General features: G+C 40.3%; 4 protein-coding genes across 5 annotated transcripts; all 4 read right to left on the bottom strand.

Moving 5' to 3' along the window:
- Positions 1-158: 158 nt before the first annotated feature.
- On the bottom strand, positions 159-11,923 carry LOC103704120 (protein NEDD1-like). 2 transcript variants are annotated; one of them, XM_039125081.1, is made up of 11 exons: positions 11,788-11,922; positions 11,411-11,593; positions 9,934-10,046; positions 7,436-7,696; positions 7,204-7,308; positions 6,047-6,112; positions 5,636-5,857; positions 4,006-4,536; positions 2,085-2,711; positions 1,800-1,979; positions 159-664 (listed from the first exon to the last, which is right to left on the bottom strand). In XM_039125081.1, exons 2-11 carry the CDS (start codon positions 11,565-11,567, stop codon positions 557-559), a joined length of 2,370 nt encoding a protein of 789 aa, XP_038981009.1. In that variant the 5' UTR covers positions 11,568-11,593; positions 11,788-11,922; the 3' UTR covers positions 159-556. The 2 variants fall into 2 exon arrangements, with proteins under 2 accessions (XP_038981009.1, XP_038981010.1); XM_039125082.1 differs by having other exon boundaries at positions 159-660; positions 11,411-11,923.
- Positions 11,924-16,030: 4,107 nt separating this feature from the next.
- Positions 16,031-16,879, bottom strand: LOC103704186 (mannose-specific lectin 3-like). The gene has a single exon (XM_008787376.1). The coding sequence runs from the start codon at positions 16,877-16,879 to the stop codon at positions 16,031-16,033; it is 849 nt and encodes a 282-aa protein (XP_008785598.1).
- Positions 16,880-19,247: 2,368 nt separating this feature from the next.
- Positions 19,248-20,202, bottom strand: LOC120110136 (mannose-specific lectin 3-like). Its single transcript, XM_039124079.1, has one exon. It carries the CDS (start codon positions 20,200-20,202, stop codon positions 19,390-19,392), a length of 813 nt encoding a protein of 270 aa, XP_038980007.1. The 3' UTR covers positions 19,248-19,389.
- A 3,076-nt stretch (positions 20,203-23,278) lies between these two features.
- On the bottom strand, positions 23,279-24,144 carry LOC120110320 (mannose-specific lectin 3-like). The gene has a single exon (XM_039125086.1). It carries the CDS (start codon positions 24,134-24,136, stop codon positions 23,327-23,329), a length of 810 nt encoding a protein of 269 aa, XP_038981014.1. The 5' UTR covers positions 24,137-24,144; the 3' UTR covers positions 23,279-23,326.
- Positions 24,145-26,143: the final 1,999 nt, after the last annotated feature.

Raw genomic sequence — 26,143 nt, forward strand, 5'->3', positions numbered from 1 at the left:
CCGCTCAATGCACCAAGCATTCCCATATTATACACGAGAAAACCTGCAGCCAGAACTTTACAGTTTTCTACGAAAATGCTCATAATTGCAGAATGCAGTCAGTGTCAATACACTGTTCTAGCAACAAGGAACAGAGATCAAACGGCAAGGAATTCAAAGAATCGAGAAAAAATCCCCAAAAATGATCAATCCCTTGCTTCACAATCAGATCTTGTTGTACACCTGTGTACATACAACTATCTCCATATATTAAAAGGAAAAAACAGAAACCTATAATGGCTATATACAATTTCTGATGACAAAATCGCATCTAGATCCACTCAATTATCGTCTCTACTTTTACCCCTCATAGGTATAACCCAAAACATCAGCATAGCCAAAATATACTATTATTTCAGAGAATCCTTTAGTTCTAGCCCTGCTTACACATTGATCAGCTCCTAAGTAGTAATCCAATTATTGTGAACTATATGCACATCGCAAATCTTGATCATTCTGAAAGCAGAAAACACCCAGAAAAAAAGATTATAATTTCATTGAAATCCCTATTGACACTTCAGAGTAGCTGGCGGAGCTGCTGGTTTTCCCTCCGTAGTGACTGTATTTCCTTCATCAACTCATCTTGCTTTTCTAAGATTGAGGTCAGCACACCCAACATTTCTATCTATCATCAACAAAAAAATATGAGAAACACTGTTTAAGAGAAGACGGTACAGGATTATCATCATTATAAAGGTTGCCGCTATGGTTTAATGATAAATATAACAAATATGATTAGAAAAACAGCTTCACTGTATGGATCATTAATTATAAATAAGAAAGTATATTGAAATTATGAATAACAACAAAAGAGCATGAACAAAAGATTGGCAATCTAGATGAAACAAGGTAGATCAATACGCTAGAGGAAATAAAAGTAAAATTTGCATAGGTTTAACTGTGAGAAGTATTGTTTAAGATGATCAGAGCCATGTGCCCCACAAGCCATATACAGCCTTGGCAAGAAAGAGTGTTACGTACAGATTTTGGGTCAAAATAGAGGACCAAACTGCTTTGATGGAAGCAAAAAACTGTAGGCCCCGTAGAAATTAGGATGTCAAAGCATCTATGTAAGAAATCACTCGCTTGGATATCGTGTAAATGTAATAAGTACTATATGGATTCTGATACAGTAAATAGATAATGGTTGTAGTTATGATAAAACCAACCGATCATAATAAAATATGGCATCAACTGTAAATATTTATTTGATTTTGGGGGGTAGAAGCATCGGGAAGTTGGAGAGAGAAGTGGGGGAAGGATTTCGAAGGGTGTGGCACATAGGAAGACAATTTCAGGTATTGAGGTTTCCATTTTGGAGGGCTGGACCCTGCATAGCAACCAATGCAGAAGTATGATACTATGATCTGTATAACTGAGCCAACTTGATGAAATAACACTTGCTCTTTATGTTTATGTTGATAGGAATGCAGAGGGTTATATCTCCCACTTAAATTCAAACAGCACATCAAAAATTTCCAGGATTCTCGTAGCATATTCCATTGTGCTCTTTTCATAATACTAGATATTTGTATCTCATGTTGAAATATGAATCAGAAAGGTATCAGCTTTCTAAAATCAATTTGGCATATATTTGAGAAAGGAGTCTCTGCCATCCTAGCTAGTCTAAAAGCCTATGGCTGAAAATTCAATGCATTTTTTAAAAGAAAAAAGAAACGCATACTTGTGCAAAGAAATTCTAAACAGTGCTCAGATACAGATGTTTACATGAAAGTTAAAAATAAATCAATATGATCTACCTCCTGCATATGGAATTGTCTTAGCAGCTCGATATGAAGATTCCGCACATCCTCATGGATGGACTGCTGCACAGATCCCAAACTCTCTTCAAGAGTGCGCTGGACTAACTGAAGTGAAAATGAAGTTCCTTGTTGATCTGTTGGCTGACCTAATCTTCGCATAGATTGAGATGGCACTCCCTGTTACAACAAAAATTATGCACAAACTTCAACTTCTCATGCAAATTCATAGAGGTGTATGAGTGTGCATTGCATGTGTGTGTATGTGCATGCATGTCTGATTACATTGATTGCTGGAAGGCTCCCTGTCCCACAGGTAGTTGATGCTTCTTGCCTTGATAGCAGGCTATTTAACAACTCTTCTCTTGTTTCTGCTCCTGTTTTCTTTGATTTTGGTGAACCCACTGCTGAAGCTATTCCCTCACTAAAGGAAGAGGTGGTGCTTATTCTCTCAGCATATGTAGAAGACCTCAGAGAGAAAGTTGATAGCAGTGTTCCTGGCAACTCGAGATTAAATGATGATGATGATGCTATTGTCTTAGTCCCTAACGATGTGGAGACAGAGCTAAGATGGCAAGCAGACGAGGATTCCAGGATTTCAGAAGAATTTGTATTGTCTAAGGTAAGTTTGTTCTGCAGGTTTATAGAATTTGTGATAGAATTGTTCAGAGAGTTCTTGGTGGAGTGACTAATGGATGAAGATGAATCTTGCAAGCCTGCAAATATGGACCCAGTGGCTAATGATACAGAAGGCACGAAGCGTGACAGTGAAGTTGGCTGGTGATGATGAGTTAATTTGTCCGACAATGCTTCAGGAGTTGGAGAGACAGAAGGAATTGGAAAGAGAGATGATGTTTCACTCCTTGAAGAGGCAACTGGTGTGACGGCCAATAATGTAACAGTAGCACTGTCCTGCAATGTTGATGATCAAATTTTACTTAAAAATTTTCCATAGGCTACTGAATTATACAATAGAATGATATGTCATAAAGTCTCCAGAAAGAATAAGACAGCCAAATAGAGCAATGCTACTGCTTTCTCACCTTACATTCTTAATAGTCTCATATGCTACTAAAAAAAGAAAGATGCAGAAATAAATTCATCAATTAGAGTCATCTCATGAGGAGCAATTTAGAGATGGGCATCGGGCCGTGTCGGGCCCGGCACAGGCCCACCGGGCCACAGACCAAACGGGTCGTGCCTGGCTCGGCCTGTTACTAAACGGGCCGTGCCTGGCACGGCCCGCTTAACCTATAGGCTAAGCCCGGCATGGCCCTAGGCCCGTGGGGTGGCGGGCCATGCCGGGCCCGGCACGGGCTGTGCCCGGCACGAAACGGGCCGTGCCTGGCACGGCCCGTCTGTCCAAAAAAAAATAGCCATTATGGGTGGCCCATAACGGCTATTTGTGGCTTTTTACCCATTTTGCCCATCCCAACAGGCATAAAACGGCTAATTTGAGGGGTATTTTGGGGAAAAAATTGGAGTCCTATAAAAAAATTGGGCCCGCGGGCCGTGCCGTACTTGGCCCACGAATCGTGCCAGCCCAGGCCCTTATGGGCCATGCCGGGCTTGGCCTGCGGGCCAGAAATCCTTAACCCAGCCCGGCCCCCTTTTATGAGCGGTGCCTAGCACGGCCCGTTACTGTAGCAAGCGGACCATGCCGGGCCATGGGTGGCCCGGCCCAATGCCCACCTCTAAGGAGCATAATTGAAATCACATCAAATCATTTTTTAGTTAAAAATTTTCCCTAGGCTCACTGAGTTATACCGTAGAACCATATGGCATAGGGTCTACAGAAAGAATAAGATAGCCGAATACAGCCATGCTACTGCTTTGTTACCTTACATTCTAATGATGTCTCATATGCGACAAAATTTATACATGCTGCTAAAAAACAACGATGCAGAAATAAATTCATTAACTGGAGTCATCTCATGAGGAGCATAACTGAAATCATGTCAACCAATGAGTGCCCTTCATATAATAGAACCTTAGATGAGCTCTTGCCAAAAATTGCAAGCCTCTTCAAATGAAACGGTCAAATAGTTGCAGTTGTTTGCTGTGTTTTCTAGCTATGGATCATCCACAGTGCCAACAGGTTGCAGTCACAATCATGCTAGATAGAGATAACATTCACTTCATACCTACAACTACTCTTTTTACATACTGACGGCAATATGAAAAGAGCAAGAATCAAGTATTAAACCTGTTTGGATATAGAACTTGACCTCCAATCTGAGATTGGATGAGAGTCAGTGCTGCCTTCACTATAGGGAAATCTCCTAACAGAGGAAGGAAACACTGCAAATTTCTCATCAATGGGCGCGTAACTTTTTTTTGCTTTGTCATGGTCATCCCACCAATTGCCAAGAGAAGGTGTGATTGGCTGAACATCCACAAGCGGAGAAAATACATCCATATCATCATCCTTTAAGTTATAACTAGACCGAGGTGCCTGTGGCACTGCCAAAGATCCACCTGTCCAAAATCGACTCCACTGTGGAGTTTCCTCTACTGCTGGCGTAGTTGATATTGACCCACTAGTGCTTGTTGTCCAAGAAGAGCGAAAGCTAGGCACCGTTGCAGAAGGGAAACTCAATGCTGCCAAAGAAGGCCGGGGATCTGGCATAAGAACAGAATCTTCAGTGGTACCTCCAAGAAGAGCAATTTCAGCAGTACAACTATTTTCATTTACAATAGCAGGCTTTGATCTTTGCCAACACAAACTTGCGACTGCCTGATAAGAAGATGAAAAACAAAACTAAATAAATAAAAAAGGATATAGCTCCAACAATAAGATATGTATGTGCAGACAAAATTACAAGAAGTCCATTTCATTATGTTTTAATATAAGGATTACTAATACTCAGAAAGCAATCACATATGTTATCAGAAAGTAACACCATCAAGAAAGTACTGCTAAATACAGAAACCGTGAATAATGTGTGGTTGTGGTAACTAACCACATATGCATAAGAGCTATTTCACATACAATAGGTAGTGGTCAGATTTGAATGGCAACAGAAAAAACCCAGCAAAGACATCATTACCGAAAAAAATGGTTTGCCACAGTAGAAGAAACTCACTCCTTTTTTTTTAAAGAAAAAAAGGCTATAAATTTCACTGTGGCACGTTAAAGATGATTTTATTTTATTTATATTAACCCAGAAACTAATTTACTATCATGCAAAGTTTTGTTTCCTTGGCTGTCTCCAGGAGTCATGATTCTTCTAACAAGCATAAGCACTTAATCTTCAGGATTACTAAAATAGGTACAGTGAAATCAATGGATTGGAACATAGTCGCATTTATAAGGATTGCCCACGGTTGAAATGAATTCTGTTTTTGTCAAATCCACTGGACAGACATTCTAGCGAAAGCAAAGGAGGGTATAACTAGCTTGCTTTGATTTATTGTTCTGAAGTGCAACGTATTCTCCCATTATAGATGCTAGCAAATCTAGATACAGAGAGGATTACTCAGTAATTCTGAAAAATCAATATCTTCTTTGCTTCAAGGTTGTGGAGTCAGAATTATGAATCTGAAAGATAATGGAATGGTCACACACACATAAGAGGCTTGCTACCAGAAGATACTATTCATTTGATTATTTATTTTACCATTGCATCAATGGACAAATTCATGGTGAAGATACTAATAACTTGCACAGGAGTATAAAATATTATACATCATTTTTTATTCCATTAACAAAAAAATACCACATATGTATAGAGACCTGGTCAAGAATCAATAGGCAGGTGCGATCAAGAAATGAAGAAACTAATCCCAGTTTTAGGGATCTTCTGTCTTATAGCATATTTAGAAAAGATTAATACCTCAGAACTATTATATGCACGAAGAACGGTAAAAGGTTGAGGTTTTCCCCGAACATCATAGAATACTACACGTCCACTGTTTGTTCCAGCAGCCAGTATATTGCCATCATCATGATATGCCAGCGAGGAGAAAGGTGCCTCATAGTGAGTGCATGATGTGGGCCTTCTTGTCCCAGAATCATATGTATACAACTTTTTATCTAGACCAACACTAGCAATTATCTATAAGAAGGTAAGAACAATGTCAAGAGGTATCAACTATATATCATATCTATAAAAATAGAAGAAACTTACAAAAAGAATTAATGACAAAATAGTAAAAAAGTTAACATCTTGACCAAATGCATTAACTTATTATCATAGACACTATTCAGCTAAGGCAGTGATACACAATTAAGCAAAAGATGAAACCTTGTCACTTGATGGGGAGAAGCAAACACCAGTTGTTGGAGCAGAATGCTGCTTCAGCCAAGAAATCTGTGTCCAGTGAAAGTAGTGAGCTAAATCCCTCATCTAAACATGAAGCAACCAAGCATCAAAACAACATGAAGTAACTGGAAGCACAATGACTTTCAGCAACAAATTCACTAACCAATAAATAGGGTGCAGATGGAGATTTAATTATAGTAGTTTGTCTATATCTTTAGAAATTTTATAGCACAAAGAGGATGAAAAACTGAAGACTCATAGACATTTAAACTTCAATATGTTGGAAGACATAGACATCTGTGTTTCCTTCCTTCAAAATCCATGGGCATTTAAACTTCAATATGCCAGAAGATTGAATTGCTTGGGAAAAGGCAGTGAAAGGAAGCCTTAACATGAGGGGAAAAAGAATAATAGACTTTAAAGACACTCCGTCTATTGATTTTGAGTTCACAGTTTTCAAAAGGTTTTAAATGCCTACACATCACATGTATTTATAGAATTATAGGAGCATCATTAAATTATCAGCCTAAATTATCAGCCTCCAAAATCATTAATGTGAAAAGTAAAACCTCCAAAATCACCCTAAATTATCAGCCTTCCTGAACACCCAGACCATCCAAACAATCTGGGAGAAAATATCCTGTCATGACTTAGAAGCAAGTTACAGGAGCATCAAACCATGGTTTCCAAGACAAACCTCTACCACCCCAAATGGGCGTACTGTACTATATTGGTAAGGTATTGCATGGTACTAAGGTTTGGTATGGCGCAGCCCACTAGTCCCTTCTAATTTTATTGTACCAATTTGTGCCACCAGATTTCTGGTGGTACCATGGTTGGGAGTGATAGAAGGGTCTCCCAGCCTGTATTGGTATGGGGCTGTATCGTACCATACCAAGCATACCGTAGTAAGGTAACAGCACAGTGAACCTTGCGTCAAACAGTGGAAGCATTTAAAATTTTTATACAGTTCTGGAGCATTGTTACGCACATAGGATAAAAAAACTACAACAACTAGCTGCTATCACCAGCAGTAATAGGAAAAACTGTCATCACACAATTCTAAACGAGCAAGTAACCCAGAAGAATCTCATTTTCATTTTTATATATGCAGCGAGATTCAGCAATATTTTCCATACCTTTGGACTGCGGCCAGTTATATCCCACATATGTACAGATCCATCATCACCTGCTGTCGCCAAAATGTGCCGACTGAGTCGAGAATAATCAAGCACTCTTAATACCTGGTCTTAGAGCATCAACCGAATGAAATATCAGATTCAGAAACAGTTTGTAAAACATCTTTACATGAATGGCAATAAGATGATGTACAAACAAAATCAGTTTAAAAAGAAAAGAAAACCAAACAACCTGCCCATTTGGATCCTTGAGTTCAGCAGCCCGTGCTCCAGAAGCAAGATTGTGGAGAATAAGTTCCCCCTTCGCACTGATGGATGCCAAATGCTCATCTTTGCAGTTGTACAGGACACCAGTGATGGTATCAGTATGACCACTCAACCATTTGATGCAGCGTTTTCTTTGTAAATCCCATACTCTGACAATACGACCACTTCCGCCAGAACAAAGATATCTAGAACCTTTGTTGCTAAAGCTGATAGAAACTATAGCCTCCTGCAAATGAAGGAAAAAGATTTTCAGAGAATGCTTGGAGAAATTGTGGTCTCAAAACATGATCCAAATAAGTGATGGTGTTTGGTAAAATTATGCATGAAGGTTTACGTGATACCCAACATGGCATCAGACCAATTTTATGGCCACAGCCTTTTGGTTAAGAATTTGGTTATGAACAATTGTTAAATATCGTTTTATGTATATGAAACTTTGTTTTGTCTCTGATTAAATAACAGTATCAGGTTGCAAATTCTGTAACAATTCAACAGTGTGACAAATATATGTGCATGTTTGACTTCTTAAATGCTGGACAAACTGAAAATGGAAGTTGACATTTAGAAAAATCCATCCTTCATGACAAATAAATAATTATCTGCATCTTGAAATGAAGCAAGATAAAAATTTATCAGATGCAACAACCCATTAGTACCATCTAGCATAAAAAATAATCCCAAGAAGGTAGTGCTATAATGAAATAATGCCTATCAAAAAAGAAGTGCTACTGGTATGGCAAATGTAGACATCTACTGGTATCAGTTCCTTCGGTACTATCGGCGCTAGCAGTAGCTACTCTCATACCCGAAATATATCTCAATTATTGGTCATTTCATGAGCTAATAGACACATCAGCAAATGCATAACCAAATCTGCATGCGAACCTGTGAATATATACATGTTATAATGAATGCTATCTTAGTTGAAATAACCAGACAAACTACTTTGCTCATTACAACTATTTAACTATTATTAGCTTTTTCAAGCTGCTGATGGCAGAGTTGGTAAATAACTGTCAATACTAGAGACCTAGGTTTGATCTCTGCCTTCACCCAATTAAATAAGGTATACCACTGCATCTGCTCCTCCTGCTCTCTAAAAAAGAAATAGTATTAGCTTTTCTATTCTTCTTAATTCTTTCATATGCCATCTTATTTTTCTCATAATACTTGACTTTTGACACCTCCACCTATGTTTTGACCCAATCAGTTTGGGATTAAGGCTTACTTGAGCTGAGTTGAGTTGAGCCGACCCCAACAAGTTTGGGATTAAGGCTGAGTTGAGTTGAGTGTCCCAACTAGTTTGGGATTAAGGCCTAAGTTAAGATGAGATAAGCCGACCCCAACTAGTTTGGGATTACGGCTTAGTTGAATTGAGTTTATTTGACTTTTGACATTCTATTGTTCTAGTTTTATGTTGGCATATCTAGTGGCTCCAGAATAGGTAAGAAGTAACATTAATGCTCAAGCAGCAGAACTAAAGCCAGATACATGACAATAACACATTGTTTGACATGCAAATGCTATTAGTATCCCCTCAAACAAACAAGAAATGTTGGGAATGGCTTAGATTGAAAAATGGCACTTGGAATGGTTTCTAATGTGTCTTTGTACACATATCAACCATACATGCTTGCAATATCCTGCATAATAAAAATGTGGGCATGAGTAATTAACCAAAAACACAAACTTTAGTGGAATTGTAACCCAAGAAAAATATCTTAAACACATATTTGAACCCATATACCACACTTAGAAGTACAAGTAATGTGGAATGTGGGGGTTTTCTGTTGCATTTTTTTGCTTTTTGTCATTTCTTTTCTTTTCCATTTGCTGGTCCACCTTATCACTATGATAAGAGGACCTGGATAACTTGTTCACCCTCTCTATAGTTACATCTTATTGTTAAAATAATTCTATGTTTGTTAGTACCCAGAACAAAGGAACAAAATGAATTGAGTACTACAAAGTTTAACTTCCAGTTACTACAGGGAAAACGTCTACAAGACCTAAAAACCTTCCTGGATAAAGATATCATTAGTTCAAGATAGTATCAAATTACATTTTTTTAAAAGCAATATTAAGACTTCAATCAAATTATTAAGACTTCAATCAAATTTTAAGAAGGTATAGATTGCTATCACCCATGACCAAGTTTAGATATCTCCATCTCATCTTACAGAAGCACATTGCAATGCCATATATGCTAACTGCTTCACCCAACCTACCCTGTAATCCAGATACTCGACCAATATTGCAGTGCCTAAGTAACATAATTTGTAAAGCAAGTATACTTGCACAGAATATGAACTTACAGAAATTGCACCAATGCAAAAATTCAAATGCACAAACCAACAAGATGAACCAATTTAACAGCAAACATGTTAAGTCTAAGATGTTCAGGGAATCAAAAACCCATTTATCGTGTAAACACTGAAAGAATATATACAATTAGGAAGTTACTTCTATATCATCACCAACAACACTCCCACGAAGGGGTATGACTCCCACACTTTGACCGTTTTTATGCCATAGGGAGATCTTCCTATCATCCCCAGCACTGGCAACCACTAGATCTGCAGCAAAAATAAATAAAACTAAGATGAAAATATTCTCATAACTCAGATCAAATGCATACATCTCAAAGGTGTTTTATTGTCTTCTACAGTATCACAATATATTAAATTAAGGATTTGTGCCCTGCCAATGACAACCCTACCACAGACACATCTCAGAACAGAGTAACACTTTGGTTCAGAAAGGCCATACAAAGGTAATATCAGAAAACAAGCAGCAGTCAAGAACCTAATATTATCTGGTCGGCCAAGTTCAAGGAGAATAAAATATTAACCAATATGTGTAGTATCCATTAGATACTCAACAAACATAAATTAGCTATGTTGTGTTGTGCCGGTTCTAATTAAGCAAGTTTTCAAAAATTGAAAACCAAAAAAGAAAAATCCATCTAAAACGGGATTCGAAAAGGGAAAAATGACAGTATATTTGAACTGGAAAATTAGATGAATCCCTGCAGCAAAAAACACTAATAGTTAAAAATTAAAGAAAAAAGAGAAACGAAAAAGCATGGCAGAAAAAAATGTATATATGAGCTAAGATGACAGAGGGCAAACTAAAACATATAGATTTAATCAAATCAACCTTAACGAGGATGATGCAATTTAAATGGAAGAAATTAAAGTTAAAAAAGGTAAAGCATGTTTAGAATTACTTAAACGTCACTGCTTCTACGGATATATAAAGAAACCACAATGAGGTAAGATGCATGTTTGCTATCACATGAAGTATCAACGAAGCATGTATCATGTAAGTGGAAATTAAGTTCTTTCTTCTTGTTTAAAAGCAGTATAACTTTTTTGTAAATTGGATAATAGCTATGCAAAAAACTTAAATAGATTCCATATATAGAGAAAAGGCTACCGTAGAAGGAATTGATGGAAAAGAAGGATTCTCGACGGCGTTCCTATTAAATAACTGAATTAGGTTTTCTGACTATCATACAACTATGAGCCTATGAGTGTGCCTCATTATTATGAGCTCCATTCTATCCTCTTTTCCTTATTTTTTCCATTTCCAGTTAAAAAAATGTCCTAAATCACTCATATTGCTTCAGTTTCTTAGGAGTATAAAACAATAAATTTGTAATTCCACAACTTCTCCCTAATAAATTAAATCACGTGATAGCATTTAATCTCGTGCAGTAGTTATAATTACAAGTGGCCCAACAAGCACATCTCAAACATCATAACCAAGAAACTCTAGTTTTATAAAACTAGTGAAACCAAATATTAGAATTCTCTCACAAAATTGCAAGCAAAACTAACTTATCCATTGAAAAAAAGAAGAAGAAGAATTTTTTGTCCCAAAAATAAAAAGGAATAGAAGATCAGAAAAATAGAGCAAAGAGATGGAATGGGTTTACTGGTGTGGTTCCATCTGACGGAGTTCACTTGGAATCCAGGGGAGGGAGTGTAGCTCAGCACGCACGGATCGCCCGAATCCACCGTAACATCGAAAATCTTGACAGTGTCCCCTCCGCACGTGGTCAGCAGTGATGCCGACGAATCCGCGAAGCTCATCTTCCGATCGGATCAGCGATCGAAGCCTCGCCCGATTAAAAAACACAAAGAATACCCGATTCAAAAACTCAAAGATCAAAGCAATGCCCTAACTATTTCCACAGAGAAAAAAACAATGCCCTAATTCGACGGCGAGGAGAGAGAGAGAGAGAGATCAAAATCCTACTAAGAAACACGGAGAGATAAAAATCAAAACCCCGGTAATGAGATCATGGAGTACCTCTGATTCAAATTTTCTCCCTTTATCGATTATTTTATCTCCAAAAAAAAAAAAAATCGAGGGGAAAGTAGAAATAATTCGAGCGGGGAGCAAAAGAGGGAAGGAATGGAACCCAGCAACGGTGGGGACTCGGCTACTGTTTTCAAATGGCGTTTGGATTTTTTTTTTTTTTAATTTTGTCCCGCCGGAACTACTAACAGTCAAGTTTTGACATGCGTTGCGGAGATCCCATTGGGTCTTTTTCTCATCTCGTGATGGTGCTGGATTTGGGAAGGGGTAGTTCTATATACACCCCCCCTATTGCTCAGGACATCCCCCAAAAACCAAAAGAAAATACCCAAACTAACCTTTAGTGTAATTACCATATTGCCCTTGAAATTTTCTCATACACCCCCCTTCCTCCTCCTCCGTTTCGTTTTGAAAAGAAAAAAAAAAAACCCCCCTCAAACCCCCCTTAAACCCCTCGATCCATTTACATCGTTTAGGCGATCTTTGAAGGAGATTTAAGCCCCATTCGAAGCATGGACAAGCAACTAGTGATTTGGGACGAAGAATCGGCCGCAAAGGTACGTGTTCCACCTTGTTTCGAAATTTTTTTTTTTTCACGGTTCGTGCTCCGTTCGGCACTGGATCGCCGAACAAAAGGCTTCTGTTCGGCTGAACAGTGCCGAACAGAAGCCTTCTGTTCGGCTGAACAGTGCCGAACAGAAGCCTTCTGTTCGGCAACCCTCAACCGAACAGATCTGTTCGGCTGCACAGTGCCGAACAGAAGGCTTCTGTCCGGCACTGTTCAGCCGAACAGAAGCTTTTTGTTCGGCGATCCAGTGCCGAACGGAGCACGAACCGTGAAAAAAAAAAATTTCGGGAGAAGCCAGCGAGGTGGTTCCGGAAGAAGCCGGCGAGGTGGTCGGAGATCGGGAGAATGCCGGCGACGAGAGGGAGAAGGGGGAACGGGGGGGTTTTGGGCGTTGGCGAGGTGTTTTGGAGGGGAAGAGCGGGGTGGGGGGGGTTTGGGGGGTGTAGAGAGCAATTTAGGTGAGGGGGTGGGAAGGGTGGGGGGTAATTTAGGAATTTTTAATTTTTTAGGGGTGTCCTTAGCAAATGGGGGGGTGTAGAGAGTATTTAATTTTTTTTTAATTTTTGGGGGGTGTCCTGAGCAATAGGGGGGGTGTATATAGAACCCCCCTTTGGGAAGTGAACGGTAGGTAGCGAGTTTGTGCTGTTGGTGCGGCGGAACACGACATGTTATCCCTCTTTTTCAAATTTTAAGACTCATTCGGCCGGCAAGTTTAATTTGGATTAAATTAACAACCGTTGTCGTAGCTTGGAAGGTCCCCCGTTATATCTCCTTTTAACAAACGGCTGATATCTCATAATTAACCTTTTCATTTAATGTGTTATGTTTCATCTTGGCGTTTTGCTTCACAGATGTCTCTTCGAATTTAAATAGAGTCCATATATATTTCTAAGATATCTTTTCTTAGCAAAATTTTTTTTAACAAAGTTCAACAAAATTCCATCGACTAGAAAATATAATATATTTTAAAAAAATTTAAAAGGTAAATTTAATTAGCATTGGCTTGTCACCATCAAGCGGTGATTAAGTAGCAATGGTGATAGAGTTTTTTTTGGTTGACATCGTATGTGGCCAATGATAAGAATGTGTATCTCATCATCGAGTAAGAAGTCCTTATATGTCATCTTACCTTGATCTAATTAGGCCGTTGGAGATGTGGTAAAGGAGGCCAGAATCTTGTAGACCTAATTCAGAACTAATTTGGAACATATGGTTTGAAATAGAAACATACCAAATAGCTAATTAGATTTGGGTTTGGCCTAAAAATATGATTTGAACTTTTACAAGATTTCTACCAAAAAAAAAAATTATAAGGTTGAGTACAGACTTCGATAGACTCATATTTAAAAATCGAAAACACGACCCTACACACAATACACCGTATATATGCGTGTATATATATAGATAGATATGTATGTATGCATGTATGTATGTATGTGTATATGTATATGTATATGTATATGTATATGTATATATGTTTGTATATGCGTATGCACATATGTATATGTATGTGTGCAATTTATGTAATGTATAGATGCACAAATGCATGGGTGCATACACATGTATCATGTAATATTTTTTTTTGCTTTTAGTCATAGAAGAAAATGAAGTAGATGGTATATGAGATTGTAACCCATCTTTTTCCACTAATTTTCTGTAGTGGACTATGATTTCACTATTTGAAATCAAATATAATTATCTCTTTTTTTTTAAAGAAAAAGGGACCCTTGGTTTGAATACAACTTAATTTTTGCCATTTTCCTATATCATCATTTCTTTTTTTATGGTTCTCAATTAATGAGACAATATTTTGGATGCATCAAATAAATTTAAAAATAACTTAAAAGTATAATAAGAAACTTGTTAGATACTTGATTACTATCTGATATGCAATCCTTACGAGTCTAATGTTCAATATGTGCATAGAGTTTTATTTAGGTTTAGCCTAAGCTTGAAGCTAATACATATATTTTAAGTTGGATAAGGATGTAACTTAACATAAACCAAACCTGGTCCCCTAACATCCCTACTGTATACTATCTCAAGGTATTTCAAATATCAAATAAACTTCCCTACTGACTTGGTTCAATATTTGAATCTAATGACTAATAGGTAGTTTATCATGCTTCAATTGCTGGAGTTAACAATCTTATGAAGTAATTTTTGAGATTTTGCCAGCATTCGAACGTTTAGAGTTCAAGATCTTGGTCATTTTGGCCAGCGGAGGCAATACTTAATCGTTTAACTTGATTCAATCTTTTGTAAGTCGGGTTAGGTTACTAGTTTGATAAAATGGTTAGGTTCAGATTCGAATTTTTGACTTATTTAATAAATAAATCATATTTCGATTGAGTGATTTTTGATTTATCTTGCATCAGACCTAATCCATACCTAGTTTGATCTGACCCGACTGCCCCTCCTAATTTTGGTGATGGCTAATTTTGGTGATTGATTTTGATATGTTATAATATATGGAGAAATGCTTCCCTGCATTCATGCTTGTAACACCAATCTTTTTTATGCCATATGGCTGAAAATTTTATTTTTCTTTTTGAAGTACATATTGTAATTGGCTCCTCATATTTTAGAATATGGTGGTTGACCACCATTGCATTGGTTCGAGCTTGAGATCTCTTAATTGAAGAGTAGGTGCTAATTAAATGCTAGGTAGCTGCTGGCTGTTGTAATTATGTAACAAAATCCATTTATATCAACAAAGACGGCAAGGGTCTTACATCGGCGGTGCACGTTCCTTCTGAGTGGTCGATTATTTATGAACCGAAGAGGGCCTGTTTTAAAATCATGGCATAGACGGTGATCATGCGGATCTCATGCGGGCACGGAAACACGCACCTCGCATGCCACGCGGAGCGCTTGATCACTGGCCGTCTCTCGAATTAGGGGCGGCCCTAATTTAAAACAGGCCAAAAGGGTGAAGTGGAGGGGATCCCAACTCATTTCTTTTTGAGTTGGAGGGTGATTTAACGAAATCGGTTGTTGGGGTTAGATTTAGCGGATGCGCATTAACCATCGGGCAGTTTTGTTTATATGGAAAGTTGTTTGGAGGTGCCTGCCACCTAGAGAGGTACTGGCGCAGCGAGGAGTCAGCAATATTCTCCTAAGTTGTGGGGCGCGTCAGGAGACGGAGGAGTCTATCTTTCATGTGCTCTTCGACTGTAAGTGGGCTATCCAGATTTAGGAGTGTGCTTCGATTTATTCCGGCTTGCTTCGGAGATGGATGTCGATAGAGAACATCCTGTCCTTCTTGAGGGAGTCCTCTTGGAGGCCCACCCATATGGAGTAAAGGATCTGGATAGCCTATCTGGCTTAGCACAGTAGGCTAGATAGGAATGTTCGAATTTTTTAGGACATGGTGCTAAGGTAAAAACTTTTATTAGTTCTGCTTAGCTATAAAAAAAACTTCTAAGAAATCTTCATTGCGTCTACTAGTGGTACGCGTGTTGAGCACCGAATTAACCCCGACGACTCGTCATTAACTTCAACAAATCCTTCGAAATAAAGTCCAGTACAGGCTGAAGCCAAAATTTATTGTTCATCATGAAACACGAGACACCTCACGCAAACAAGAAAGCAAACAAAGAAACAAACCAACGTGAGACACATCCAAGCAGCGAGCAACGAGAAACTTTAACATGTCCTCATAGATCAGTAGGCGTAGGAAGCTGTCGACCAGACGACGGGTCCATAGACGACGGCTTGTCCATTGATCTGGACCACAAGCACATAGTCTCCATCCTTGGATGCGGGCTGGCTGCGCCACACCGTATCGTACTCGTCGTCTACAACGGCCAGCTGCCCACGGTGGTCAAGCCTAAGGAAGCAGTTCTCGCCTCCATCCACCGTTCCAGTCTGCCAGATGATGCCTTTGGACCTCTTAACCAGGGCCAGATTGCAACTCTCCCTCATGGTGAAGATGTAATCCCTCGTCGTGAGCTGGGCGTCGTCGTAGAGAACCTGGGACGAGAACAGCACGTTGTTCGCCATCGGAACCTCCATCGCCTGAGTAGAAACAGCACCCCGCGCGGTGCTGAATCCGAAGTTGGGCGTGGACCAAACGGCAGGGCCATAGATGGCTACTTCACCGTCGGGTCGGAGGACGGCGGCGTACTTTCCTCTCGTGTAGTTGCCGCGGGGCGAGGCGTACTTTTCTCTCGTGTAGTTGCCGCGGAGCGTGGAGCTCCAGACGGCGGAGCCGCTGGCGACCATGATGACGAATTGGCCGAGGTCGTCGAGAGTTAGCGTGCATGCATCACCGAGGCCGGACGTGCCGGACTGGAAGCCGCGGCCCTTGTTGTACAATACTAAGTTGCAGTCGCCCTGCATGACGAATGTGGCGTCGCCGTTGGAAAGCTGGCCGTTGGTGGGGAGAACATCGCCGGTGAGAAGGACATTGCTGTCGTTGGCTGTGGATGGCGGTGCGAGGAGTGAGACGGTCGATGAAAGGACGAGGAGGAGGAGAGAAAGTTGGCGGATCGAGGATGGAATTATTGCCATTGCTATTGGTTGAGTGTCTTGCTTTTGCTCTCACCGCTCTTGATACGTGATCATTATATAGATAGAGCAAGAGGGGAGGGCCTTTGGCCAATGTCCTTAGCCGTCTTGCCAAGGGACAAGGTTCCCGGCCGGTGTCGCCCAGCCTGGCTGGCGTTGAAAGCGAAGCAACTAGACGACACCTAGACGACACCGATGAGCCCGATGAGAAATACTATTCAGGCTCGCCGGCAGCCACCCTAGTTTCCCACGTTGAATGCTCTGCAGCTTCTCATTGTTTGGGAGCCAGCTTTCCCTTTTGGCGTGATAATTAGTTTATCCCTTGATTTTCCCTCTTCTTTCTTCTTTTTACGTGCACCTAATAATTTCATGTCATATAGCCCAATTATATCTTAAATAATGTCACTGTACTTGAACTCGTAGTTGGTCCCTAACTAGGACCGGACATTGAGCCCCTAATTAGGACTCAGACCTTTTAGTTGGTTGGGATTGAATAAAGTTAAACCTAAAGCTCAATGAAATCTAAAAGGTTGTAACAGTTGGGTCAATAATTTTGTTCCATGATCCAAAAGGATCATCGGACTCGATGTGGGCTACTATGACCACTACGAGTATTTAGGAGGATCACAAAAGTCGATGTAGATCGCTTTGGCCATTATGAGTATCCAAAGAGATTACCAAACTCAGTGTGGAATACTTTGGCCACTACGAGTATTTACGAGGACACCAAACTCGATGTGGATCACTTTAACTATTATGAGCGGGGTTGGACAGTGTTCAAGAGAAATATCTGCCACATCATGAAGTCAAGTCGCAGCCAAACTTTCGAAAGCAATTATTTGGTCATACAATGCCCAATTGAAATGATATTTTTTGAAATTGGGTATATTTTTGGGATCTACAACTTTGGGCCAAATAGGGCCAAATACTATCGTTTAGGCCCCAAAACGGGCTGCTTAAATCCAAAATTTTCTTTTTACGTAAGACTTTGTCCAAGCGTAGCTCTCTATCCGATAAGAATTCCTCGGAGTGACATAAGACAGAGTTAATATAGAAGTCAAGATCTACCTCCTTGAAATTTTTAGCTTTTTTTTACTAGAGATGTCTATTTAAGAAAAAAGAGTCCTACTAGGATTAGGAAGAGAAATCCGATCTAAATTATGTTAGGATGAACCTCATATTATAAATAGAAGCTATGTATCTTATTTTTTTCTAAGGATCAATAAAACAAAAGGGGACTAAAAGCTATACTTTCGAGATTCTTCCATCTTCTTCTAGATTTTTTTTGAGAGATTCGAGTTAAGCGGGTCGAAGATAATCTTTCTTATCCCTAATCAGATCAAGTTGGTACTAGAGCAATGCTCTTACCTTGTAAAATTCCAACTTGATTTGATCAGATCAAGTTGGCATCAAAGCCTCGGTCCTCTACATTTATGGGAGCTTTAGTGCATTGTCCAGATGCACGAGTAGTACAAGTAGTTACGAGAAGGACTATCCATACTTGAAGTACACTCAAGGATAAAGACGAGTATACATGTTACTTCTATCTCGACGGATAATGAGATAATGGAACGTTTCACACAACTAGAGAAAAAGATAGCCCAATTCACTAAGATCGTATCTCGATTGGCGACACCTTCAATACGAGCACAAGCAACTCACTTTTTTCCACCAAATTTCTATAGTGGACTATTTTTTCGTTGCTTAAAATCAAACATAGTTATTCTATTTTGTATTAAGAAAAAGGGACTCTTGGATTACATACTACTTTTACTTATATCATTATTTCTTTATTTATAGTTCATAGTGCACGAGACAACATTCTGGATGCATCAAATAAATTTACAAGTAACTTAAAAGCATAATATGAAATCCCTCCTGACTAATATGTGTATTTCGAGTTTGGATAAGGATGTAGCCAAACCCGGTCCATCGACATACTAGTCAGTTGTCTACATGGACATTATATACGTACCATCTCAAGGTATTTCAAATATGAAATAAGCATCCCTCCTGACTTGCTTCAATATTTGGTTCTCATGACTAATAGGTAACCAATCACGCTTCCATTGCTGGAGTTAACAATCTTACCAAGTAATTTTGAGATTTTGCCAACATTCAAGAATTTATAGTTCAAGTTGTTGGTCATTTTCGTGGTGGCCAATCTTGAGATGGATTGAGATCTCAATCGAGAGGAGAAACTTTAGGAGTTGAGGAAGAGATTTTGGTTAAGACATAGGGCGAGATTCAGAAGTTTGACTTGATGGTAAAATTTATATTGTCTATCATGTTCAGATAGATATTGATTTCCAGATTTTATAATTAAAGAAAAAATTGCTTTGGTGCCTGTTTTGTTCATGCTGGAAACTCCTTGGAAATAAAGCTCGTACAGGCTGGTGGCAGCAGCAAGCCAAAATTTATTAATCGTCAAACATGAGATACCTCACAAACAAACAAACAAACAAAGACGAGACACATCCGTGCAACGAGCAACTTTAACTTATGCTCATAGATCAGTGGCCGTAGGCAGCTGTCGACCAGACGACGGGTCCATAGACGACGGCTTGTCCATTGATCTGGACCACAAGCACATAGTCTCCATCCTTGGATGCTGGCTGGCTGCGCCACACCGTCTTGTACTCGTCGTCTACAACGGCCAGCTGCCCTCGGTGGTCAAGCCTGAGGAAGCAGTACTCGCCTCCATCAATCGTTCCACTCTGCCAGATGATGCCTCTGGACCTCTTAACCAGGGCCAGATTGCAGTTCTCACTCATGGTGAAGATGTAATCCCTCGTCGTGAGCTGGGCGTCGTCGTAGAGAACCTGGGACGAGAACAGCACGTTGTTCGCCATCGGAACCTCCATCGCCCGAGTAGAAACAGCACCCCGCGCGGCGCTGAATCCGAAGTTGGGCGTGGACCAAACGGCAGGGCCATAGATGGCTACTTCACCGTCGGGTCGGAGGACGGCGGCGTACTTTCCTCTCGTGTAGTTGCCGCGGGGGGTGGAGCTCCAGACGGCGGAGCCGCTGGCGCCCTTGATGACCAATTGGCCGAGGTCGTTGAGTGCTAGCGTGCAATTGTCGCCATTGCCATGGGTGTTGGATTGGAAGCCACGGCGCTTGTTGTACAAGACCAGGTTGCAGTCGCCTTGCATGACGAATGTGGCGTCGCCGTTGGAAAGCTGGCCGTTGGTGGGGAGAACATCGCCGGTGAGAAGGACATTGCTGTCGTTGGCTGTGGATGGCCGTGCGAGGAGTGAGACGGTCGATGAAAGGACGAGGAGGAGGAGAGAAAGTTGGTGGATCGAGGATGGGATTATTTCCATTGCTATTGGTTGATTGTCTTGCTTTTGCTCTCGCCGCTCTTGATACGTGGTCATTATATAGATATTGGGCGAGAGGGGAGGGCCTTTGGCCAATGTCGTTAATTAGACGTCTTGGCAATGGACATGGGTCCCGGTGTCGCCCAGCCTAGCTAGCGTTGAAGGCGAAGCAAGTATACGACACCGATGAGCCCGAAGAGAAATATTATGCAGGCACGCCAGCTACCATGCACGCCGGCAGCTATCCCTAGTTTCCCACGTTGAACGCCCTGCCGCTTCGCATTGTTTGGGAACCAGCTTTCCCTTTTGGCGTGATAAGTAGTTTATCCCTTGATTTTCTCTCTTCTTTCTTTTTTTTACGTGTAATGGCAACACGTGCTTGGTGTACCTAGGTCATATGTATGCCAATTAGATCTTAAATATTTTCACCATGCTTGAACTCTTAGATGGTCCCTAATTAGGACTGGACATTAAGCCTGTCGACCTTTTTTTTTTTTTTTGTACATCGGTGACTCACACACAACGATTGTGGGTGTAGCTCATAAAGTCAGAAACTAGAAAAAATTGCAAGAGAGACAGAACAGAGCCGTAATTCTAGCAGAAATAGACTGGTCAAATCGAAAGTTTTTTTTTCGGGATAAGACTTTGATCGAGTGTAGCCCTCTATCCGATAAGAATTTAATGAAGCAATAGAAAACAGAGTTGATGTAGAAATTAGGATTTACATCCTCGAGATTTTTAGCTTTTTTTCTACTAGAGATATCTGTTTAAGAAAAAAGAGTCCCATTACGAGTGAAAGAGAAATCTGACCCAAATTATGTTAGGACGGACCTCATATTATAATAGAGGTTTTGCACCTCAATTTTTTAAGGATCAATGAGAGAAAAAAAAGGACTAAAAGTCCTACTTTCGATAATTTTATATCTTCTTTTATTTTTTTTTTAGGGATTCAAGTTGAATGGGTTGAAGAAAATCTTTCTTCTCTCCGATTGGATAATCCCAATTTGATCCAGAGAGTCTATCTATCGGTCTTACTTCGTCCATATTTACATAAGATAGAGATAGAGAGAGAAAAAGAGTATTAGAAATCAAACTAAGTTTTACCTTCCATCTGTTAGTAAATTAATGGGAATAAGTAAAAGGCTTGATATATGGGCGAGAATTGCTAGCTAAACCCCAATTCACAATTGTGCTTCCATTTGACAACCCAACAACACCTCATCATCACCGGATAGGGGTTTTATCTTTGGCGTGAAAGAAGGATTTACATTCCTTCACATGAATCCACCGTTGGATCATGCAATGGCTGCTTCGAGATCTTTGCAGATAGATGAATGGAGTTTAGAGGGCTTGGAGAGCTATACAGACCATTATTATAGCTTGGAAGGTCCTCTGTTATATCTTCTTTTAACAACGGCCGATATCTCATAATTAATTTTTTTCATTTAATGTACTATTTTCCATCTTCGTGTTTTGCTTCACAAACATCTCTTCTTATTTTATCCAAATAAAGTCCATATGTATTACCATGATATCTTTTTTAGCAGTTTTTTCTTTTCTACTAGAAATCTGAAATCATAATATAATTAAATTTTTTAAGAGAAAAATCTAATTAGTATTGGCATGTCACCATCAAATGGTGATCAAGTAGTGATGGTGATAGATTTTTTTGATTGACAAAGTATGCTGCACGGCAAGGGTGTGTGCTTCTCATCAAAGTAAGAAATTAATCCTTACATCTCATCTGATCTTGACTTAATTATGCCATATGGAGATGTGTTGAAGGAGGCTAGTAACCATGATTCAAAACTAACTTGGACCATGTGGTTTGATTTAGAAATAGACGCAAGTCACGCAATAAGTAATTAGGTTTGGGCTCAGTCTTGAAATATGATTTGAACTTCTATTAGGCCAAGTGTAGATTATGATGGACTCATTCAAAATTCCAAAACACGACCCTACACACACACACACACACACACACACACACACACACACACACACTATATATATATATATATATATATATATATATATATATGCGTGTGCGTGCGTGTGTGTTTGGATGCATGCGTTCAGGCATACATGCACCAAGTAACATTTATTTGCTTTTAGTCATAGAAGAAAATAAAGTAGAAAAAATTTCAATCTGTAACCCACCTTTTTCCACCAAATTTCTATAGCGGACTATTTTTTCATTGCTTAAAATCAAACATAGCTATTCTGTTTTGTATCAAGAAAAAGGGACTCTTGGGTTACAAACTACTTTTTCTTATATCATTATTTCTTTATTTATGGTTCATAGTTCATGAGACAACATTTTGGATGCATCAAAAAAAATTACAAGTAACTTAAAGAGCATAATATGAAAACTTGTTAGATACCTTATTACGATCCGATATGCAATCTTTTCTTTGTTTTTTTTTGGTTTTTTTTATACACATATGCAATCTTTTCGAGTGTTCGGTATATGTATATTGTTTTATTTAGGTTTGGTTTGTGTTTGGATCTAATAGGTGTTTTTCATGTTTTGATAAGGATGTGGCCAAACCTGGTCCGTTGACATGGTAGTCACATGTCTACATGGACACTGTATACGATCTTGAGGTATTTCAAATATGAAATAAATTAACATCCCTCCTGACTTTTGTTAATATTTGGATCTCATGACTAGTAGCTAGGTAACCAGTCATGCTTCAATTCCTGGAGTTAACAACCTCACCAAGTAATTTTGAGATTTTGCCAACATTCAAGAATTTATAGTTCAAGTTCTTGGTCGTTTTGGTGGTGGCCAGTCTTGAGATGGGTTGAGATCTCAATGGAGAGGAGAAACTTTAGGAGTTCAGGAAGAGATCTTGGCGAAGGCATAGGGAGAGATTCAAAAGTTTGACTTAATGCTAAAATTTATATTGTCTATCTGATTCCAGATTTTATAATTAAAGAAAAAATTGCTTTGGTGCTAGTTTTGTTCATGCTGGAAACTCCTTGGAAATAAAGCTCGTACAGGCCGGTGGCAGCAGCCAGCCAGAATTTATTATTCGTCAAACATGAGATACCTCACAAACAAACAGACAAACAAAGACGAGACACATCCATGCAACGAGCAACTTTAACTTATGCTCATAGATCAGTAGCCGTAGGCAGTCGACCAGACGACGGGTCCATAGACGACGGCTTGTCCATTGATCTGGACCACAAGCACATAGTCTCCATCCTTGGATGCTGGTTGGCTGCGCCACACCGTCTTGTACTCGTCGTCTACAACGGCCAGCTGCCCGCGGTGGTCAAGCCTGAGGAAGCAGTACTCGCCTCCATCAATCGTTCCACTCTGCCAGATGATGCCTCTGGACCTCTTAACCAGGGCCAGATTGCAGCTCTCACTCATGGTGAAGATGTAATCCCTCGTCGTGAGCTGGGCGTCGTCGTAGAGAACCTGGGACGAGAACAGCACGTTGTTCGCCATCGGAACCTCCATCGCCCGAGTAGAAACAGCACCCCGCGCGGTGCTGAATCCGAAGTTGGGCGTGGACCAAACGGCAGGGCCATAGATGGCTACTTCACCGTCGGGTCGGAGGACGGCGGCGTAGTTTCCTCTCGTGTAGTTGCCGCGGAGGGTGGAGCTCCAGAAGGCGGAGCCGCTGGCGCCCTTGATGACCAATTGGCCGAGGGCGTTGAGGGTTAGCGTGCAATTGTCGCCATTGCCATGGGTGTTGGATTGGAAGCCACGGCGCTTGTTGTACAATACCAGGTTGCAGTCACCTTGCATGACGAATGTGGCGTCCCCGTTGGAAAGCTGGCCGTTGGTGGGGAGAACATCGCCGGTGAGAAGGACATTGCTGTCGTTGGCTGTGGATGGCCGTGGGAGGAGTGAGACGGTCGATGAAAGGACGACGAGGAGGAGAGAAAGTTTGCGGATCGAGGATGGGATTATTGCCATTGCTATTGGTTGATTGTCTTGCTTTTGCTCTCGCCGCTCTTGATACGTGGTCATTATATAGATATTGGGCGAGAGGGGAGGGCCTTTGGCCAATGTCGTTAATTAGACGTCTTGGCAATGGACATGGGTCCCGGTGTCGCCCAGCCTAGCTAGCGTTGAAATTTGAATGGGAAGCAACTAGACGACACCGATGAGCCCGAAGAGAAATATTATGCAGGCACGCCAGCTACCATGCACGCCGGCAGCTATCCCTAGTTTCCCACGTTGAACGCCCTGCCGCTTCTCATTGTTTGGGGACCAGCTTTCCTTTTTGGCGTGATAATTAAGTAGTTTATCCCTTGATTTTCCCTCTTCTTTCTTCTTTTTATCCGTAATAGCAACACTTGCTTGGTGGACCTAATCCACATATATGAAATTAAACCTAAAGCCTAATGAAATCTAAAAGGGTGTAACAGTCGGGCCAATAACTTAGTCCCATGATCCAGAAGGATCACCGGACTAGATGCGAAGCACTATAACCACTACAAATACTCAGAAGGATTGCCAAAGTCGATGTGGATTATTTTGGCCATTACGCATATCTAAGAAAATAACCAAACTCGATGTAGAATATTTTGGCCATTACGAGTATTCTGGAGAACATCAAACTCGATTTGGATCATTTTGAACACTACGAGCGGGATTGGATAGTGTTTAAGAGCAAGACCCGCCGCATCGTGAAGCCAACTTGCAGCTAAACTTCCAAAGGCTATAATTTGGTCATGCGATGTCTAATTGAAAAAATCATTTTTTTTTTTTGAAATTGGATATTTTGTAGAGATCTACAATTTTGGGCCAAATCAGGCCGAAATTTTATCATTTAGGCTCTGAAATGGGATGGTCAAATTGAAAATTTCCTTTTCGGATAAGATTTTGATCGAACGTGTAGAAGACAGAAGTCAAGATTTGCCTCCTGGAGGGTTTGGTTGAGGATGGAATTGCCATTGCTAGCTCTTGGTTGGGTGGGTTTATGGGCTGCCGAAAAAACGTGGTCACACTATATATATATATATATAGCGAGAGGGTCTTCTGCCATTTGCCAAGGCCGTCGAGCCTTTTCATCAGTTCTGCATGCATGGGCACGTCTTGGTGTAAGCCAGCTATAACAAAACGACACATCGATGTGACCATTGAGTTCGAAAAGAAATCCTAGGAAGCCACACCTAGTTTCTCACGCTGAATGCCATCATCGCAGCACAGCTAGTAAATCACTAGTTTTAGCCGGCTCATCTTGCGACTTGTGAGTTTGCTAGGAAATAATTGTTATATTCCTTGAACTATCCAAGAAAACAAGCTAAACCCAGGATGGTTTTTCTCCATGAGTCCATGGCCCATTTAGTAAAAGGGTTCGAAGATGAACAATCATGCCCGGCCGGCTGAAATCTATAAAAAGCTCCAAAAAGAGCCATCACCATGAGTAGTTGGTTTCGCCAACAGGACATGGTCCAGTTGGTTTGCATCCTCTCAAACAGGTCCTGGGTTCCATTTTGGGTTTTAGGTTTTACCAGACAAAACATCGGTTACTGCAGTTGGCACTCCACTCTGAAGTGAGGATTATATGCCAATATCATCAAGCAAAACTCTAATCCAAACGGTGCATATATCATGGGTTTAGAATACAAGATTTAATAATGGATTACAATGTAAAACTGACCGTCCAGGACCTCATTACTTACCATTTTTAAGAATCCATCCAAATGGTGGGTGGAGGGTTGGCACATACAAAGGCATAAACACTATGCAGCAAAGACATACATACAAGGGATGGAAAGCTGCCTTGGGAGCTCCGTGATATGTTTTTTTCCGATTTTATTTATTGGATACATCTGCACATATATTGTATGAATCTCCCGGTTTAGCAAAAAAAAAAAAAAAGACGGCATACAAACAGTAAGATTAACCAATGATGGCCATTATATGTGCTTTCCCAGTATTGACTTGCATTTGAATTGGGCTTTGACTGGTCCA

Source organism: Phoenix dactylifera, chromosome 3, assembly GCF_009389715.1.
Source record: "Phoenix dactylifera cultivar Barhee BC4 chromosome 3, palm_55x_up_171113_PBpolish2nd_filt_p, whole genome shotgun sequence".
NCBI classification, from domain to species: domain Eukaryota; kingdom Viridiplantae; phylum Streptophyta; class Magnoliopsida; order Arecales; family Arecaceae; genus Phoenix; species Phoenix dactylifera.